The sequence below is a fragment of the Cherax quadricarinatus genome, chromosome 74 (assembly GCF_038502225.1).
Source record: "Cherax quadricarinatus isolate ZL_2023a chromosome 74, ASM3850222v1, whole genome shotgun sequence".
NCBI lineage: Eukaryota > Metazoa > Arthropoda > Malacostraca > Decapoda > Parastacidae > Cherax > Cherax quadricarinatus.
In genome coordinates this window covers 22,224,690-22,246,427 of record NC_091365.1, presented here as the reverse complement: position 1 = coordinate 22,246,427, position 21,738 = coordinate 22,224,690, and the positions used below count along the sequence as shown (strand labels likewise).

General features: G+C 43.7%; 1 protein-coding gene across 1 annotated transcript in view; it reads right to left on the bottom strand.

Moving 5' to 3' along the window:
* Positions 1-21,738, bottom strand: part of LOC128700117 (zwei Ig domain protein zig-8-like) — a 197,594-nt gene that overhangs the window by 7,561 nt on the left and 168,295 nt on the right. Inside the window, exon 9 of the mRNA XM_070100830.1 lies at positions 19,031-19,160. Coding sequence (XP_069956931.1) covers positions 19,031-19,160 — 130 coding nt within the window. The remainder of the gene's footprint in view (positions 1-19,030; positions 19,161-21,738) is intronic.

Below are 21,738 nucleotides of genomic sequence, written 5' to 3'. Positions count from 1 at the left end.
TCAGAAATGACTATACATGTGCATCCAGTGTCTCGTAAAATGGTAGATACATTAAGTCCATTAACTGTTCCTGAACAGAAGGATGCTTTGTCATTACAGTCTTTAAAACATCTTCCAACTTTCTGGACCTTCTTAGAAGGACAATCTGGACGTTTATGTCCCTTAACACCACACAAATGACAAACAGGAATAAAAGAAGACATTTTACTTTCCACTAGAGGCTTTGATTTCTTAAGGTCTGATGAAACCTTGCCCTTAGGGTTCGATCCCTTTAGGTCTTTATAGGAATTGTAAGCCTCAGCATACAGGTCAGCAGCCTCAGCAACTTCCTCAGCTTTAATCAGGTTACGTTCTCTAATGAATGTTCGTATCTGGTGAGGAAGAGCTGTCAGGAAGTGGTCAGCAACCATGAAGCTTCTAAGAGATTCATAACTGTGATCAATGCCTGAACTCTCTATCCAAAGGTCGAACAAACGAAAGAGTGTTACCCGTAACTGCTGAAAGTTCTGGCCTGGCTGTAAGGTGGCATACCTGAAATCTTTCCTGTAAGAATTAGTGGTTTTTTGATATGCTTTAAGGATTGCCTTCTTCAGTAGGTTATTATTACATATAATATCCTGCGACAAAGTTGCATAGATATTCAAAGCTGTACCGGAAAATAACATTCCTAACCTGGTAGCCCAGGTGTCAGCAGGCCATTCACAGAGGGTAGCGGTATTTTCAAACCTGATAATGTATGAAGTTATGTCTTCCCCTTCTGTGAAGGGAGGTAAATTAGGTGTTGGAATATGTGCACTGACTGCACGTTGTTCCATTACTCCTTCATCTAATTGTTGTTGTGTAAGAGTTAACTTTCTATTCTCTAATTCAAGGCTAGATTTTTCGAGCTCGCGATCCTTTTCTCTCTCTATTAACTCAAGTTCTCTAGCTTTTTCCTCACGTTCTCTAGCTTTTTCCTCACGTTCTCTAGCTTTTTCCTCACGTTCTCTAGCTTTTTCCTCAACTTCTCTATCCTTTGCTCTTTCCTCAAGTTCTCTTAATTTAACCTGTTCTTCATGTACTCTAGCTCTCTCCTCACGATCAAGTCTATCACGCTCCTTTTTGTCTTCTCTTTCTCTTTCTAACTGTCTTTCTTGGATTTCTCTCTCAGTTCTCTCTCTCTCCTTTTTCTCTTCTCTTTCGATTCTCTCTCTCTCCTTTTCTTCATCTCTTTCCCTTTCTAACTGTCTTTCTTCTCTCTCAATTCTCTCTCTTTCAAGTCTTTCCTGGATCTTAGCACTAATGAAAGATTCTAAATTTTTCCCTGTTATTCATAACTTACTTCCAGCATTCATCCAAAACTGGTATTCATCCATACTTGCAAGAATAACTTAAACTATCAGGGGAAATGAAACGGGTATTAAAGAAAATGGAGGGTTCAATTCCTGCTCCACTCAAACTGTAAATAAACCAGAGGGCTCGATCCCTACTTCAATTAAACACTATGTATTAATTAAAACAAAGGGTTCTATGCCAGCTCCGAGCAAACAGTAAGTAGAATGGGGTCACTTGACCATCCAATCTTCTCACCAACAAATCAAGAGTGCCCTATGACAGTTCCCTTGATATAATAAAGAGCTCAATGAAACAAATTGTCACTGGAAAATCTTGGGTCCCTAGAGTCTAATCCTCCAAAGTGTTTCAAGCTCACACAAAAATAGATGGCAGAATTAACTAGTATTCCTGTCTTGACTTGACTTACAATAAATTGAGACCATAACAATCACCAAATTTTTTAAATACCTGTACTGTAGTCCTACCATAGAGAATGACTACTCATGGCTGGTGGTAACCGTCTGTGGTATGTGGCGTTGAAGTTCCAATGGTAGATTCGAGATGGAGTTGAATCTTGATTCAGTAGAGTTGATCTTGGTAAGGTCGCCACTTCTGAAGGCTTACTCAGCCCTGTAACAACTTCAGACAGTATTACCAAGGCTGGCTCCTCCTCAGGAAAATTAGTGAATAGAAAAAGAAATAATAACAGACAAACATAAACACTTTATTATATAGAAAATATAAAACACTTAAATATGAAATATTAATCCTACATTAAATAAAATGAAAAATGAAAAAATATAAATGATAACTGAATTCAACGCTAATATATATAGGGGTGTCTGGTGTTGGTGACACAGAGTGTTGTTGAAATCGTAGCAGTTGCTGATGATGGGGGGGGGGTCTCAGGTGTTGGTTACAACCCACCGGTTCGTTCTTCACAGTATAGCCTTGAGTATTCTATCCCGATGACAGGAAAGCAGGTTCTTTACCGTTGCAATGATGAGGGGTTACGTCCTGCAATTTCATACAGGTGCACAGGTAATTAAATCCAAAAAGGGGAAGTCTCAGGACGTTAGTCCATCTCCATCAGTTCTGCTCGTTGATTGGCAGGTGACCCTCTCTGTCATCCAAGCTGGAAAGATAGACAGGTTACCCACTGCTTAAGAAATCACTCTCCATGATAAGTACAATACCTAAAAGATGTGGTGATTATTACAACAGTCAACCTAGAGCAAGACTGAAAGGACTAAGTTTATTATTGGTCAAAAGTGAAGCTTTCAACCAATAAATTCACTAGAATACAAGGCAGGCATATACTTACAGTAGTGCTGGGAGCTGTGAGTCTAGTGATTACTGTTTGGACTGGAGCCCCACACGTCACCTTTCGGGGGGGGGGGGAAGAAGGAGGGGAAGGGATAGCGGGAGCTAGACTGACCCTACCTTAACAAGCAGCCGGCAGTCAAACTATCACTTTCAGGGTGGGGGAAAAAAGGCGGGAGCTTGACTTACCCTACCTTAACAAGTAGCTGGCAATGAAACTTTTGTTACTATATACTCCCTCTCTACTCCTATCCATTGTACTTTTCCCTCACACAGACACAACAGAAATAGTCATTGATGGATCTAAAAACTCATCTTTGGGTAAACTCTTAAGAGTTACAACTCTTGTCTTTAAGTTCATTAAAGGAATAAAACCCGATTATGAATGTCTTGAACCCATTAAATACTGGGTGAAACTAATACAGAAAGATGTTTTCTCTACAGAATATAAATTTCTGGAAACACAAGATAAATCCCCAAAGAAACCTGTCATGATTAATTCTTTAGGACTTTATCTCGACTCAGAAAAGATTATAAGATGTCGAGGAAGAATTCATAATTCTTCACTACCTAAAGAAGACATACATCCAATATTGATCCCCAAGAATCATTGGCTAACAAAACTGATTGTGCAAAACGCCCACAGTAACGTGTTACATGGTGGGGTAGCTGACACACTTTGTCATATACGATAATCCTACTGGATACCTCAAGGTCGACAAAGTGTGAAAAAACAAATAAGGGACTGTATTACTTGTCGTCACTACGATATGCGAGTATGTCAGTATCCAGGTCCACCTCCATATCCCTCTGAAAGAGTTTGTCATGTCACTCCATTTGAGGTGACAGGTGTAGATTACACTGGACCAATAATTTTAACCAAAACAGTTGACAAAGTTCCCATCAAGGTGTACATCTGTTTGTTCACTTGTGCTACAACTAGAGCAGTACATCTAGAAGTAGCCACTGACATGTCTGCTGAAACCTTTATCAAATTATTCAGAAGGTTTGCAGCCAGAAGGGCATGTTCCAGACTGATGATTTCAGATAATGCAACGAACTTTGTTGCTGGTGCTGCTTATATAAGCAAGATCTTTGATCAACCAGAAGTACAACAGATGCTGAATCAACGCAGATGTCGTAGGAGATACATTCCTCCTAAATCTCCATGGCACGGCGGATTTTATGAAAGAATGATCGGCATTGTAAAACCTTGTTTAAGGAAGACTCTTCATAGTCAAAGAATCGACTTAGAAGAATTCCGTACAGTTGTGACTGAAATAGAAAACCTCTAACTTATGTTACCGATGATCTGGACAATTTAGAAGTGTTAAGTCCATCTCATTTACTCCATGGCAGAAGGCTCGAACCTGTTCCTCCCATGAATGATAAAGAAATCATAGAGGATCCTACTTATTTCGAACCTGAGCAACTCAGACGTAAATTCAAACACCTTAATAAAGTGATTGAACGTTGGGAGAAAATTTGGCGAGAAGACTATCTCACCTCATTGAGAGAACACTTCTATGGAGCTGGTGTTCCTGAAAATCATAAGTCCTTAAGACCGGGTGACATAGTGATTATCGACAATGATGGTCCGAGGTCCTAATGGCCACTTGGAAAAATTGTGACCATATATCCTGATGCAAATGGAATCATCAGGACAGTTGATGTTTTAAGCAAAGGTGTAGTGAATAAGCAGACAATAAATAAACTAGTACCGTTAGAATTACACAGTGTTGAAAACAAAATTAGTGATTCTCCAGAAACCACACAGACTAAAGCTGTTCAGAAAAGACAAGCAGCAGTGGTGGCGAGTGAGAAAATCAAATTAACGTTAAGTGATGAATAGTTCACCTGCAGTGAACCTCCGCCGCCCCCCAGTGTGGAGAAATTTTCTCCAGGAATGGGGGTATCAGCCCCGTTTAGCCCCTTGCCTACTGATACATCAAGCAATTGATACCAGATGCAGTATGAGCCTGTGACATGGTCACACGGCTCCTTGCAAGAGACCGTTGTTGCAAGTAGTTTAGTTGAATAAGAGACTATCCATTTATTACCTTAGCAGGAAAATTAAAGAAATCCTGCTCCCACTTTATTACCATGGTAAAGATAGTGTACATTGTTGTCTATGCTTGAGACAGCAAGAATCAAGCATTCTGTTTTGCTTCATAGTGGAAGTCTGGCAAGGAAGGGAAATGTACTAGGCCAGCTTTTCCTTTATGGGGTAGGGGCAGTAGCATCGTAGGAGGCTGTGGCTTTGTCAGATTGCTTTTGACCCTGCTAGGGCTCATGCTAATGCCCGGATAACCAACAAAGAACACTGATCCACGTATTTTTGTGCATAAAAGTGTCTCAACAAACACATCTAAACACTTACAGAGAAGTGTGATCAGCTTCTTTAGTGATAAGATTGTGAATAATGAACAAATCTTGATGAACATTGTAACAAGGAGTGTTGAGATCCAACAGAGTGTAGTGTGATATTCTTCAAAGAACACTATTCTTCAATCAAGACAATGGATAACCGAGTGCAATTACAGGCCAGCTACAAATACCCAGGTACATTTAATAAACATGATGGGGGTAGGTCAGCTGTGCAGTGGATGTTCTGTTGTGTTTATTAATGTACCAATACCCGGTGAAACATGGGCCATTGAGCCCACAACAGTAAGTGTTGTCAGCAATCAGTTTCTGAGATTTGCTGACATAATACCCCCTAGGGGTAATTATACTTATATTTTAATTTCCAGCCCGTTGAGGGATGCATACGACAGCTTCTCAAGACATCGCCTGCAGGGATGGCTGTGTAGGCAAAAGCTGTCTATCAAGCTAAGTTCCCCCAAGCTAAGTTCTTTGACTTAGGTTGTAGCATTATCCTCAACAAGTTTTATGACAAGGTAACAGAAGTAAGACATGAGAGAGATAGAGGTGAGTTGTCTGCATTTTCATGGACTGCATTAAGGCCTTTGACACAGTTCCCCACAGGAGATTAATGCAGAAGCTAGACTATCAGGCACGTATAACAGGAAGGGCACTGAAATGGATAAGAGAATACCTGACAGGGAGGCAACAACGAGTCATGGTACTTGAAGAGGTATCACAGTGGGTGCCTGTGATGAGCGGAGTCCCACAGGGGTCAGTCCTAGGACCAGTGCTGTTCTTGGTATATGTGAATGACATGACAGAAAGGATAGACTCAGAAGTGTTCCTGTTTGCAGGCAATGTGAAGTTAATGAGAAGAATCAAATCAAGTGAGGCTCAGGCAGGACTACAAAGTGACCTGGACAGACTGGACATATGGTCCAGCAACTTAACCCTGCCAAATGAAAAGTCATGAAGATCGGGGAAGGGCAAAGAAGACCGCAGACAGAGTATGGGCTAGGTGGCCAAAGACTAGAAACCTCGTTCAAGTAGAAAGATCTTTGGGTGAGTATAACATCGAGCACGTCTCTGGAAGCACACATCAACCAGATAACTGCTGCAGCATATGGGCACCTGGCAAACCTGAGAACAGTGTTCCAATACCTTAGTAAGGAATCGTTCAAGACACTGTACACCGTGTACGTCAGGCTCATACTGGAGTATGCAGCACCAGTTTGGAATCCGCACCTGGTCAAGCACAACAAGAAATTAGAGAAAGTGCACAGGTTTGCAACAAGGTTGGTCCCAGAGCTAAGGGGAATGTCCTACGAAGAAAGGTTAAGGGAAATCAGCCTGATGACACTGGAGGACAGAAGGGTTAGGGGAGACATGATAACGACATACAAAATACTGCAGGGAAAAGATAAGGTGGACATAGACAGGATGTTCCAGAGATGGGACACAGAAACAAGGAGTCACAATTGGAAGTTGAAGACTCAGATGAGTCAACGGGATGTTAGGAAGAATTTCTTCATTCATACAGTAGTCAGGAAGTATGATAAAGTTCATGGAGCAGAGAGAGAGAGAGAAGACCTAGTAGCGATCAGTGAAGAGGCGGGGCCAGAATGGTTACTTACGTTTATACATGGCTACAATCATGAAGAAAGATTAAGGGAAATCGGCCTGACGACACTGGAGGACAGGAGGGTCAGGGGAGACATGATAACGACATATAAAATACTGTGTGGAATAGACAAGGTGGACAAAGACAGGATGTTCCAGGGAGGGGACACAGAAACAAGAGGCCACAATTGGAAGTTGAAGACACAAATGAGTCAGAGAGATATTAGGAAGTATTTCTTCAGTCATAGAATTGTCAGGCAGTGGAATAGCCTAGAAAATGACGTAGTGGAGGCAGGAACCATACACAGTTTTAAGACGAGGTTTGATAAAGCTCATGGAGCGGGGAGAGAGAGGGCCCAGTAGCAACCGGTGAAGAGGCGGGGCCAGGAGCTAAGACTCGACCCCTGCAACCACAAATAGGTGAGTACAAATAGGTGAGTACACACACACACACGCATACACACACGGTAAAGTGTAGTTCTGGATCAATGAAAATGTAACGAGGCAGAGGAGAATAATGTCACGTCCTGTAAAACACAGCTCTCCTAATCACTTACCAGTAATCACTGTCTAGTCTAAACACAAAGTAGATGAGCCACTTAGTTTGACGCCCCTGTTTCTTCTTGTTTACCTTCGTTCCTCTTTGCTGCTTTATCATTGTCTCTCTCCCTCCTCTTCACTACACTACTGGCCCTTATTATCGTCAGTGTCAATAGTAAATGCAGACATTTCTAGATAGGAAAGGGTAACCCTTGTTACCCTGTACTAGAACAGTTACTATACTAGATCTATATAAATGGCCAGCCAGAGCTGAAGTAAATTTATTTATCTTTGTTTTCCGATTATGTGAAACTGTGATTATAGTTAAGTTAGTCGCTTCTGGAATTCAACTGTAAAAGTAAAAGGTCATGGAAATTAGGGAGAGAAAGGAAAGACCAGAATCAGAGTACAGCTTGAAAGATGAAAACATACAAATATCGTTTAAGAATAATCATCTTTGAGTGAATATCACACCAAACATATCATCATATTTGACCAAAAACCTTATAACAGCGGCAGACTATGTGATGTTAATGGGCCACAACAAAGAATTTTCCAGGCTTCTGGGCAAGCATATCAGGGTTTGCTAAGATGGCGAACATGTGAAGATATGAAGAGACAAAAAAGCTATACCAGACGATCTTAGAAGAGAGAAGAAGTATGGAGCTTTTTACAATGCTGAGAGAAACGCATTAAAAAGAAGAGAGACCAGACGGACTAACAGGTAAGGACCCGCTGGGGGTGAGGGGAAGTGGGGTCTGGAAAGAGGAATTAGTGGTGGCAAACTGTAGGTATTATCAGGCCAAAGAGACCATGATTTAGTGATGTCAACAACTGTTGTTTCAATTGCGTGACTGGGATCCCAGACTTGACTGTCGCTAACAGATCTCGGTGGTTTCAAGTATGTCAGTAAACATTCACACACACACACACACATACACACACACACACACACACACACCGCGTGGGTCCGTGGGTGCAAACGTGGGCACACAAGGCTCCGAGAATCCTAGTGTTTTTAAGGGTGCAGTGACTGCTAACAGTAATCAGTGGTAGTGACATCGTCAGTGAGCAATAATACGAGTGATAACTAAAGTTATTAGTTAGAAAAAGTCGTGAGAAAGCCTGAAATTATCATTATCCAAAATTATCCAAACGTTTTGGTCTACTAGGCAGCGGTAGGCCTAAAGCAGTGACGTCACGACAAGTTGTGTGCCATTATACATATAAAGTGAAGTGTATATAATGTGAAGTGTATACTATCATAAGTGAAAAGTGAAATCGCGTGAGGAACGAGGGATGTATGAGCACATGTGGTTATAATCATCACGGATGAAGGATCTCCAAAATAGGGATTTAGGCTACGTACGACGACTACGTCATCAGCATCTGGCAACTTGGCACGACCGTTGCCAGCGCAAGTATCACCTATATTGTGATTTGCATGTCGCAGGCTTGGCTTGGCTTGGCCTTGCATCGCTGTTAGATACTGGTCACTCACTCCTGCAAGCTATTACAGTAGTTATTAGTAGTAAGAACACTTAGGAAGCTAGGAAGTCCTCTCTAAACGTGAACAAGGAATAGGATAATAACAGCAATAATTGAAACTTAAATCCAGAAAGGACAATAAGCGAAGAGTGTAGCATTTCTAGGAAAGACAAAACAGAGAGGTATAACGGATCTACCTCCCCCTAACCATCCCTCCCTAACACACACACACAAGGGCAGACACTGAAGGCAAGAACATGTCAATATAAGGAAATAAAATGCCTCAGAGGAAGCAGATGGAGACTCAGTGGGAGGAGGAAAGGGCGAGGTCAGTTTTTGTGTACGGGCTCCAAGAAGCCAAGGGGGCCAACTTTGAAGAAATAAAACAGGAGGAGAAAAAAATGATTGAAAGCATCATGAAAACAATAGGGGAGGGCAATATGACCCAGGTGACAAATTTTCAGAGAATTGGGTGGTTTGCGAGTGGAAGGATACGGCCTGTCAGAGTAACTTTCAAGGAAGAATCAGTTCAAACCAGGATTCTGCAAGAGAAAGCAAGACTGAGGGACAAAGAGGGGTACCAGAGAGTATACCTCGACCGCGACAGAACACAAGAAGAAAGGACTACACTGAAAGAGAGGGTACAGAGATGCAAGGAGGAACGAGAAGCAATGAAAATGAGCAGGACCCAGACACAGGAGGAAGGGCAAACACACCCCACAGAATCTCCCACCAAAAGACTCCACCCGCGACATTCCCAACGCAACTGAGCAACCTATACTACAACCCACTCACTGTTCCCTCTGCCACCAACCCCCATATCACAAACCTCACCCCAACAGCTGTCCCTTATGGGCATTCTGACCCCACCCCCATCAACACAAACCCCACCTATACCACAGCCCCATATAGGCCCCCACCAAGGCTCTCGCTCCCCCAACCCTAATATACTTGCATGACCACAATGATAGAAAAGAAACTAAAGGTTTGGTACACAAACGCGGATGGAATAACGAATAAACATGAGGAGTGGAATGAAAGAATCAGTGAAAAATCCCCAGACATCATAGCAGTCACAGAAACAAAACTCGCTGAGACAATAACAGACACAATCTTCCCAACAGGATATCAGATCCTGAGGAAAGATAGAAGGAGTAGAGGGGGAGGAGGGGTTGCACTGCTCATAAAACACCAATGGGGATTTGAGGAAATGGAAGGCATGGACATGATTGGAGAAAGAGACTACATTGTAGGTACAATTCAGTCCGGAGAACATAAAGTAGTCATTGGAGTGATGTATAACCCACCACAGAACTGCAAGAGGCCAAGAGAGGAGTATGAAGAAAACAACAGGGTGATGGTGGACACACTGGCTGAGGTGGCAAGAAGAGCTCACTCGAGCAGAGCAAAGTTACTGGTAATGGGCGATTTCAACCACAGGGGGATCGACTGGGAAAACCTGGAGCCACATGGGGGTCCCGAAACATGGAGAGCCAAGATGATGGATGTGGTACTTGAAAACCTCATGCATCAACATGTCAGGGACACAACCAGAGAGAGAGGGGAGGATGAGCCAGCAAGACTGGATCTTGTGTTCACCCTGAGCAGTTCAGACATTGAGGACATCACTTACGAGAGGCCCCTTGGAGCTAGCGATCATGTGATTCTGAGTTTTGACTATATAGTAGAGTTACAAGTGGAGAAGGTAACAGGAACTGAAGGGGACAGGCCAAACTATAAAAGGGGGGACTACACAGGTATGAGAAACTTCCTGCAGGAGGTTCAGTGGGACAGAGAAATGGTAGGAAGATCAGTAAACGAGATGATGGAATATGTGGCAACAAAGTGCAAGGAGGCAGAGGAAAGTTTTGTTCCCAAGGGAAACAGAAATAATAGGAAGACCAAAACGAGTCCTTGGTTTACCCGAAGGTGTAGGGAGGCAAAAACTAAGTGCAACATAGAATGGAAAAGGTACAGGAGGCATAGGACCCAGGAAAACAAGGAGATTAGTAGAAGAGCCAGAAACGAATATGCGCAGATAAGGAGGGAGGCCCAGCGACAGTATGAAAACGACATAGCATCGAAAGTCAAATCTGACCCGAAACTGCTGTATAGCCACATTAGGAGGAAGACAACAGTCAAGGACCAGGTGATAAGGCTGAGGAAAGAAGGTGGAGAACTCACAAGAAACGATCAAGAGGTATGTGAGGAGCTCAACACGAGATTTAAGGAAGTATTTACAGTAGAGACAGGAAGGACTCTGGGGGGACAGACCAGATGGGGACACCAACAAGGAATACACCAACAAGTGTTGGACGACATACATACAGATGATGAGGAGGTGAAGACACTGCTAAGGGACATCGATACCTCAAAGGCAATGGGACCGGACAACATCTCTCCATGGGTCCTTAGAGAGGGAGCAGATATGTTGTGCGTACCACTTACCACAATCTTCAACACATCCCTGGAAACTGGGCAACTACCTGAGGTATGGAAGACGGCAAATGTAGTTCCCATTTTCAAAAAAGGAGACAGAAAAGAGGCACTAAACTATAGACCTGTGTCATTGACGTGTATAGTATGCAAAATTATGGAGAAGATTATCAGGAGGAGAGTGGTGGAGCACCTGGAACGGAACAGGAGTATAAATGCCAACCAGCACGGATTCACGGAAGGCAAATCCTGTGTCACAAACCTTCTGGAGTTTTATGATAAAATAACAGAAGTAAGACAAGAGAGAGAGGGGTGGGCTGATTGCATCTTCTTGGACTGCAAGAAGGCCTTTGACACAGTTCCTCACAAGAGATTAGTGCAGAAGCTAGAGCATCAGGCGCATATAACAGGAAGGGCACTGCAATGGATCAGAGAATACCTGACAGGGAGGCAACAACGAGTCATGGTACGTAATGATGTATCACAGTGGGCACCTGTGACGAGCGGGGTCCCACAGGGGTCGGTCCTAGGACCAGTGCTATTTTTGGTATATGTGAACGACATGACGGAAGGGTTAGACTCAGAAGTGTCCCTGTTTGCAGATGATGTGAAGTTAATGAGGAGAATTAAATCTGATGAGGACCAGGCAGGACTTCAAAGAGACCTGGACAGACTGGACACCTGGTCCAGCAAATGGCTTCTCGAATTTAATCCTGCCAAATGCAAAGTCATGAAGATAGGGGAAGGGCACAGAAGACCACAGACAGAGTATAGGCTAGGTGGCCAAAGACTGCAAACCTCACTCAAGGAGAAAGATCTTGGGGTGAGTATAACACCGAGCATGTCTCCGGAAGCACACATCAATCAGATAACTGCTGCAGCATATGGGCGCCAGGCAAACCTGAGAACAGCATTCCGACACCTTACTAAGGAATCATTCAAGACACTGTACACCGTGTATGTCAGGCCCATACTGGAGTATGCAGCACCTGTTTGGAACCCGCACTTGATAAAGCACGTCAAGAAACTAGAGAAAGTACAAAGGTTTGCAACAAGGTTAGTTCCAGAGCTAAGGGGAATGTCCTATGAAGAAAGATTAAGGGAAATCGGCCTGACGACACTGGAGGACAGGAGGGTCAGGGGAGACATGATAACGACATATAAAATACTGCGTGGAATAGACAAGGTGGACAAGGACAGGATGTTCCAGGGAGGGGACACAGAAACAAGAGGCCACAATTGGAAGTTGAAGACACAAATGAGTCAGAGAGATAGTAGGAAGTATTTCTTCAGTCATAGAGTTGTAAGGCAGTGGAATAGCCTAGAAAATGACGTAGTGGAGGCAGGAACCATACACAGTTTTAAGACGAGGTTTGATAAAGCTCATGGAGCGGGGAGAGAGAGGGCCTAGTAGCAACCGGTGAAGAGGCGGGGCCAGGAGCTAGGACTCGACCCCTGCAACCACAAATAGGTGAGTACAAATAGGTGAGTACACACACACACACACACACACACACACACACACACACACACACACACACACACACACACACACACACACACTGTAAGTACGTGCCGGTCAAGCCCCAGGAGGTTGGGGGTCAGGTCACAAGAAGTTGTGGGCAGCAAATGACCACTGAGGCTACATTACAACGCACAAGCCGCCTACCTTTCAGTACATAATAAACCCACACATAATTCCACACAAAATTACACACACACACACACACACACACACACACACACACACACATCAAGCACGGAAGCACACATCAATCAGATAACTGCTGCAGCACATGGGCGCCTGGCAAACCTGAGAACAGCATTCCGATACCTTAGTAAGGAATCGTTCAAGGCACTGTACACCGTGTATGTCAGGCCCATACTGGAGTATGCAGCACCTGTTTGGAACCCGCACTTGATAAAGCACGTCAAGAAACTAGAGAAAGTACAAAGGTTTGCCACAAGGTTAGTTCCAGAGCTAAGGGGAATGTCCTATGAAGAAAGATTAAGGGAAATCGGCCTGACGACACTGGAGGACAGGAGGGTCAGGGGAGACTTGATAACGACATATAAAATACTGTGTGGAATAGACAAGGTGGACAAAGACAGGATGTTCAAGGGAGAGGACACAGAAACAAGAGGCCACAATTGGAAGTTGAAGACACAAATGAGTCAGAGAGATATTAGGAAGTATTTCTTCAGTCACAGAGTTGTAAGGCAGTGGAATAGCCTTGAAAATGACGTAGTGGAGGCAGGAACCATACACAATTTTAAGACGAGGTTTGATAAAGCTCATGGAGCGGGGAGAGAGAGGGCCCAGTAGCAACCAGTGAAGAGGCGGGGCCAGGAGCTAAGACTCGACCCCTGCAACCACAAATAGGTGAGTACAAATAGGTGAGTACACACACACACACACACACACACACACACACACACACACATATCCAGACTCACACATACACTCCCCCCCCCCCTCACCACCGACATCTCGTTTCTTCCCCTGATCCCTCCCCTCCCTCGTTCACCCTCCCCTTCCCCGTTCACTCCCCCTTCCCACCCCTCCCCACTCCTCTCCCACATAGCCACAGTTCCTCCACTACCTCCCCCCCACACTCTGACATACACACTACTAACCTAACATACAGAACTAATAGGTTTCCCACTCTGAGGCAATCAGGATAAAACAAAAATGGGTTGTCAGAGAGCAACAAGAAAAACCAAGGGACAGGAGGAGGAAACTGCAAAGCAAGATTGGGCAGTAGAGCTCATAAAAAGAGATCATGAATGGGAAAAGAAACTAGAAGAACTTAGCATGAGAATGGAAGAGAGGATAGATATGGAAAGCAGGAAGTGGGAGGTGCATGTCAAAGCAGCAGAGGCCAGGATACAGAGTTTAGAAGAGGAACTGAAAAATCTGAAACAGCCTAAAGAACTAAAGAACATTTTGGGATTGACAACAGAGACTGCTACCTCAGCCACAAATAAGGGGACTGTAGGGAAAGAAGGGGCACAACTGCATGGAGAAGCTCTATCAGAGGAGACTATAGTAAATGAAAGAGCTAAGCTTTATGTGGAGGCCCTAACAGACAACAACAGAGCCCAAGGAAAGCCGAGAAGGGAAAATGACAGGCCACTGAGCCCAAGTACATTAGCCAGTGAAACTGAAGAAAGGAAAGCTGCAGTGCAGGAAAGCAAATTAAATGAAGGGATACACAGGGATACGCAGTGGGAGAATGAAAGGGTGAGGTCAGTCTTTGTGTATGGGCTCCAGGAAGTTGAAGGGGAAACATATGAAGCAAGAAAACAAGGGAAAAAAAACAATTGAAAGCATCATGAAAGCAATAGGAGAAGACGACATGACCCAGCTGGAAAATTTTCGGAAAATAGGGGGGTTTGTAAAAAAAAGAACCCGGCCAGTGAAAGTGACCTTCAAGGCAGAAGCGACTCGGACCAGGATCCTGCAGGAGAAAGCACGATTAAGGGACATGCCAGCATACAGGAAGGTGTATCTCGACCGCGACAGAACACAAGAAGAAAGGCAGAAACTGAGAGAGATGGTACAAAGGCGAAAGGAGGAAAGAGGGGATGGAGAAGACAGACAGGAGATCCCAGACCCAGGAAGAAGATCAAATACAGCCTTCCTCACAACTTCCTATAGAAGCCTCCCAACCAGGTCAACCCCAGTGCAACCAAACACTCTAAATCAAAACACCCATGCCACATCCAATGCCCCCACCCACTACACTACAAACTCCACCCCCACAGCAACAACCCATAGTTCCTTACCAGGTCTCCCACTTCCCCAACCCCAATATACCTCCCAGACCACAGTCTTAGAAAAGAAGTTGAAGGTGTGGTATACAAATGCAGATGGAATAACAAACAAGTATGAGGAGTGGCACGAAAGAATCAAAGAGAGATCCCCAGACATAATAGCACTCACAGAAACAAAACTCACCAGAATAATAACAGATTCAATCTTTCCATCCGGATACCAAATCCTCAGGAAAGACAGAGGGAGGAGAGGGGGAGGAGGAGTTGCACTGCTCATTAAAAACCAGTGGGAATTTGAGAAAATGGAAGGAATGGATGGCACAGGCGAAAGGGACTACTTAGTAGGAACAATCCAGTCTGACGGACATAAGGTGATAATTGCAGTAATGTACAACCCACCACAGAACTGCAGGAGGCCAAGAGAAGAATACGATGAGAGCAACAGAGCAATGATCGACACACTAGCCGAGGTGGCCAGGAGAGCACACATGGGGGGAGCAAAGTTACTAGTTATGGGTGATTTCAATCACAAGGAGATTGACTGGGAAAACCTGGAGCCCCATGGGGGTCCCGAAACATGTAGAGCCAAGATGATGGATGTGGTGCTGGAAAACCTCATGCATCAACATGTTAGAGACACTACCAGAGAGAGAGGAGAGGATGAACCAGCAAGGCTGGACCTTGTATTCACCATGAGTAGTTCGGACATCGAGGGTATCATGTATGAAAGGTCCCTGGGAGCTAGTGATCAAGTGGTTCTGCGCTTCGACTACATAGTTGAGCTCCAAGTGGAGAGAGTAGCAGGAATAGGATGGGAAAAACCAAACTACAAAAGGGGAAACTACTCAGGCATGAGGAACTTCCTTCAAGACATTCAGTGGGAGAGGGAACTGACAGGAAAACCAGTACAAGAAATGATGGACTATGTAGCAACAAAATGCAAGGAGGCAGGGGAGAGGTTTGTTCCCAAGGGAAACAGAAATAATGGGAAGAACAGAACGAGTCCTTGGTTCACCCAAAGGTGTAGGGAGGCAAAAACTAGGTGTACTAGAGAATGGAAAAGGTACAGAAGACAGAGAACTCAGGAAAATAAAGAAATCAGCCGAAGAGCCAGAAACGAATATGCACAGATAAGAAGGGAGGCTCTGAGACAATATGAAAATGACATAGCATCAAAAGTAAAGACTGACCCGAAGCTGTTGTACAGCCACATCAGGAGGAAAACAACAGTCAAAGACCAGGTAATCAGACTGAGGAAGGGTGATGGGGAATTCACAAGAAACGACCAAGAGGTATGTCAGGAGCAAAACACAAGATTTAAAGAGGTATTTACAGTGGAAACCAGCAGGACTCCAGGAAATCAGAACAGGGGGGCACACCAGCAAGTGCTGGATGAGGTACATATAACCAAGGAGGAGGTGAAGAAGCTGCTATGCGAACTTGACACCTCAAAGGCGGTGGGACCAGACAACATCTCTCCATGGGTCCTTAAAGAGGGAGCAGAGATATTGTGTGAGCCATTAACAAAGATCTTCAACACATCATTTGAAACTGGGCAACTCCCAGAGGTATGGAAAATGGCAAATGTAGTCCCAATTTTTAAAAAGGGAGACAGACATGAGGCACTAAACTACAGACCTGTATCACTAACGTGTATAGTATGCAAGGTCATGGAGAAGATCATCAGGAGGAGAGTGGTGGGGCACCTGGAAAGAAACAAGTGTATAATTGACAACCAGCACGGTTTCAGGGAAGGAAAATCCTGTGTCACAAACCTACTAGAGTTTTGTGACAAGGTGACAGAAGTAAGACAAGAGAGAGAGGGGGGTGGATCGACTGCATATTTTTGGACTGCAAGAAGGCCTTCGACACAGTTCCTCACAAGAGGTTACTGCAAAAGCTAGAGGATCAGGCACACATAACAGGAAAGGCACTGCAATGGATCAGAGAATACCTGACAGGGAGGCAACAACGAGTCATGGTACGCGACGAGGTGTCAGAGTGGGCGCCTGTGACAAGCGGGGTTCCACAGGGGTCAGTCCTAGGACCTGTGCTGTTCTTGGTATATGTGAACGACATAACGGAAGGGATAGACTCAGAAGTGTCCTTGTTTGCAGATGATGCGAAGTTAATGAGAAGAATCAAATCGGATGAGGATCAGGCAGGACTACAAAGAGACCTGGACAGGCTACAAGCCTGGTCCAGCAACTGGCTCCTTGAATTTAACCCTGCCAAATGCAAAGTCATGAAGATTGGGAAGGGCAAAGACCGCAGACACAATATAGTTTAGATGGCCAAAGACTGCAAACCTCACTCAAGGAAAAAGATCTGGGGGTGAGTATAACACCGAGCATATCTCCTGAGGCGCACATCAATCAGATAACTGCTGCAGCATACGGGCGCCTGGCAAACCTACGGATAGCGTTCTGATACCTCAGTAAGGATTCGTTTAAGACTCTGTATACCATTTACGTCAGGCCCATACTGGAGTATGCAGCACCAGTTTGGAATCCACACCTAGTCAAGCACGTCAAGAAATTAGAGAAAGTGCAAAGGTTTGCAACAAGACTAGTCCCAGAGCTACGGTGATTGTCCTACGAAGAAAGGTTGAGGGAAATCGGCCTGACGACACTGGAGGCCAGGAGGGTCAGGGGAGACATGATAACGACACATAAAATACTGCACGGAATAGACGAGGAGAGATACGGGGACATGATAACGACATATAAAATACTGAGAGGAATTGACAGGGTGTACAGAAACAGAATGTTCCAGAAATGGGACACAACAACAAAGGGACGCAGTTGGAAGTTGAAGGCTCAGATGAATCACAAAGATATTAGGAAGTATTTCTTCAGTCACAGAGTAGTAAGGAAGTGGAATAGTTTGGGAAGTGATGTAGTGGAGGCAGGATGCATTCATAGCTTTAAGAAGAGGTATGATAAAGCTCATGGTGCAGGGAGAGTGACCCAGTAGCGCCCAGTGAAGAGGCGGGGCCAGGAGCTATGAATCGACCCCTGCAGCCACAACTAGGCGAGTACAAGCTAGAATAGCGTAACTGTTGAAGTTCCACAAGGATCAGTGTTAGAACCATACTGGTTGTGGGGTTTATTTATGGTCGGGTTACAGGAGTCAGTAAGTCCTGCGCGACCTCTGCAGATAATGCCAAATTAATTGGAAGAGTTCACTCCGTTGATGATTATTTCAGAAACGGTCTGACAAACGTTAAGTAAAATTTAATTCTAGTTCAAATAGTTATGATGCTGTGAGATGGGGAGAGGAGGCCGTAAACAAACCATGTTAGACGAGCAATTAACCCACACACTCTTCTTCTGATGCACATGTATTATAAATGATAAAATCAGCATCATTGGCTAAGATTACATACACATAAGTAACTTCAGGAACTCTGGCTAAGAATCACTCAAAATACTTTTATTCTTATATGTGACTTACTCATAACAATTCAGTGACTTACGAAATCGTAATGACACGATTGCAAACAAACCATACCACGGACGGGGATACAACCCGCGATTAGAGAGTCTCAAAACTCCAGACCGTGTTGCTGTAGAGTGGACACAACAAAGATGATCGCAGGAGCGAAAGGCAAAGCATCAAGACTGATGTCTCTCTTGCCAAAATAGAATCCTAAAACTTGGTTTTATGTTACGGAAGGAGCGAAGAAGAGGGTATATGGTCACACCATACACAGCAGAAATATCTTTCACGGGAGGTGTCTTGACTGAAGTAATTGGATTATTCTCACTTTCCTAAGATTAGATGTTATTGTTTTCCATTTCCCCAGTGAGTTTAGCGCTTTCCCCATGAGTTTAATAACATTACGGAGCCTAGACGTAGTACAGATGCTACAAGAACACGAGGCAGTGTTGCAAATTAGATATCCAAATGAGTCATAGGATATTATGATGCAATGAATAGTAAGCAACTCTAACAGAGTTGATATCAAGAATCAACTCCAGCCAAGAGGTCTTTCTTCTGCTACTGCAGTTCCATCTACTAGTGCTCTTACTAGAAACAATGTAACAACACTACTGGTACTTGTACCGTCTCAGAGGTGCCCAGACGTACCCTAACCCTGCCCCTGCGTACCGTAACCTACTCAGACGTGAATATAATAATGAAATCTGATACTCAGACGTACCGTCCTGCACGTGTACGGTGACGACGGCAGGCTGCAGGTCGGTGGGACTGCAAGTGTACTCTCCCGTGTCAGCTTGTTCCACCGCTGACAACATCAGCTTACTCACCGTCTTCCTCGGTGACTTCTCGGTCTGTAGGATACAAACATAGGTTAGTGCACCTTGTATTTCATAATTATTTGAACTGCATTTAAACTAATTATAAATTAAATGATATCTATCTAGAATTCTAGATTGAACACTTTAGACCTATTATTAAAAGGACTCAAATGCCACTACAGTGTTCTTTGTAACTTGTGAGTTCATTACCTTTGTACCTTGTTCAGTTATCAAAACTTTGTGGTCCAGTCCCTGGACCCGTTATGTACCTTTGTAATCTTTTGACTATCGCCCACAGGATGGGTATGGAGTGACTACCACCCACAGGATGGGTATGGAGTGACTACCGCCCATAGGAAGGGTATTGAGTGACTACCACCCACAGGGTGAGTATGGAGTGACTACCACCTACAGGATGGGTATGGAGTGACTACCACCCACAGGATGGGTATGGGGTGACTACCACCCACAGGATGGGTATGGAGTGACTACTACCCACAGGATGGGTATGGAGTGACTACCACCCACAGGATGGGTATAGAGTGACTACCGCCCACAGGATGGGTATGAGGTGTATAATAAACCTATTGAACTAACTGTTCGTCATCCAGTTAATTGTTATTATGTTGTCATGTTTCGTGTGTCAGGCTGAGGAACCTGATAACTGTTAACACTTGTGTCTCTTTATATGAAGATGTCTGGCCAGCCGGTGGCTTTATCAGTTCAGTACAGAAAGATGTCTGGCCAGCTGGTGGCTTTATCAGTTCAGTACAGAAAGATGTCTGGCCAGCTGGTGGCTTTTTCAGTTCAGTACAGAAAAAAATATACGAAGACAGTTGAAGACAATATGATCAGCCTTGCAGATTATTATTATTGCAATTAAAACTAAGCGCTAAACCTACAAGGATCATACAGCGGTGCAGGGTGGGAAGTGTTAAAGTGGAAATATGCGAAGATCAGAGATCACTGAGAGTTAGAAGTATGCAAGAGGAAGAGTTACCAATATAACACTGGTCTGCGTTTGGTATATTTTCAATTTTTTATTTTATTCATGGTTGCTATCTTACATATTCTTGGGCTACTGATTGTAAATATCTAAACCATTTTATCTATCACGTAAGGATTTTGAATAAATATAAATTAATGATAATAAAAAAATGTAAATTTTTAATAAATTCTTAATTTATTTAAATTAGACAAATAATTATGTAAAAGCACCTTCTGTTAGTTTTAAGAACATATTAATTTCAAATCAACATCAATCAGATCGAATGATTTTATTTAAAAAATATGCTCCTATTGGTTAGCCTACATACTGAATCAAAGGAAGGAGGACCAATTTGATTTTCGCTTGTGCTGTGCATCGAGACCATTACGTTTCAATGACCAGCAGTAATCTGCCATCATGCTGACATTCCATTTGCCCTGGTATTGATTTTCCATGGTGCAAATATCCCCATGGAACCGCTCTCCTTGTTCCTCACTGTAGTCCCCACAATTATTGGGAGAATAGTCAAGATGTGAGCGCAAAAATTGCATCTTCACACTCATTCTAGACTCAAGTTGTTGGAAACTTGAAATCAGGTCTTGGATCATTTTTTCATATTCTGGGGAGCACATGTTTCCCAGGAAGTTGTGGACAATCTGCTTGAATGAAAATCAGGCATTCACCTCGACACCTGATAATGCTTCATCAAAACGCTTGTCCTTCATCAATTCCTGAATCTGAGGGTCAACAAAGATTCCTGCCTTTAGCTTGCCTTCACTTATACGAGGAAACTTTGATTCCAGGTATTTGAAAGCAGTTCCATTCTTGTTCAAGGCCTTCACAGAAATTTTCAACTAGTGGTACAGTTTTCACGGTGTAATTTCCGGGTAAGAAGCTGGTTCTTGGTGGTCAGTCTTTTTGTTTATAGTGCTGGCTGTCTGCCCTACTGTCCCAAAGACACAGAAAAACAAGGATACTTGGTGTATCCTCCTTGAAGACCTAGTAGGAGAGCAATAACTTTTAAATCACCACAAATGAGAAAATTGTGATTCTGGTACTTGACTGCAGATATTAGTGTCTTCATATTTGCGTAAGTTTCTGTCATTTGGACACTATGACCAATTGGCACAGATGCAGCTGTGTTGCCATTGTAGAGAAGTACAGCCTTTAAACTTCTTTTAGAAGAATCAGTGAAGAGTCTCCATTCATCTGCTATGTATGACAACCCCATGTGTTCAATAAGGCCAGAAACATTTGATCAGAAAACTAAAGATTCCTCTGTCAAAGAACTGAGTGAATTCCGCTTCACGATGACGGTACCAAGTGAACGTTGTTCCAGGAGCTAGAAGCCTGTGTTCCTTCAGTGTTTTGGAAGGTTAAGGTCTCTCACAAAGTCATTGAGCTCAACTTGGTTGAAGGGTTTGGGATCGTCATTTGTTGGTGTTCATGGTCTACTTCCATCTCCTTAGAATCACTGGTATCAGACTGATGAAATTTGCCATGTTTCAGGTGGCACAGGTGCAGGAATATCTTCAGAGTGTGAAACAGGCCTTATTCCTGAAGGAATATTTGGGTATATTATGCAATCTTTAGTCTTCTTGTTGAATCCAGCTACTTTAGTCA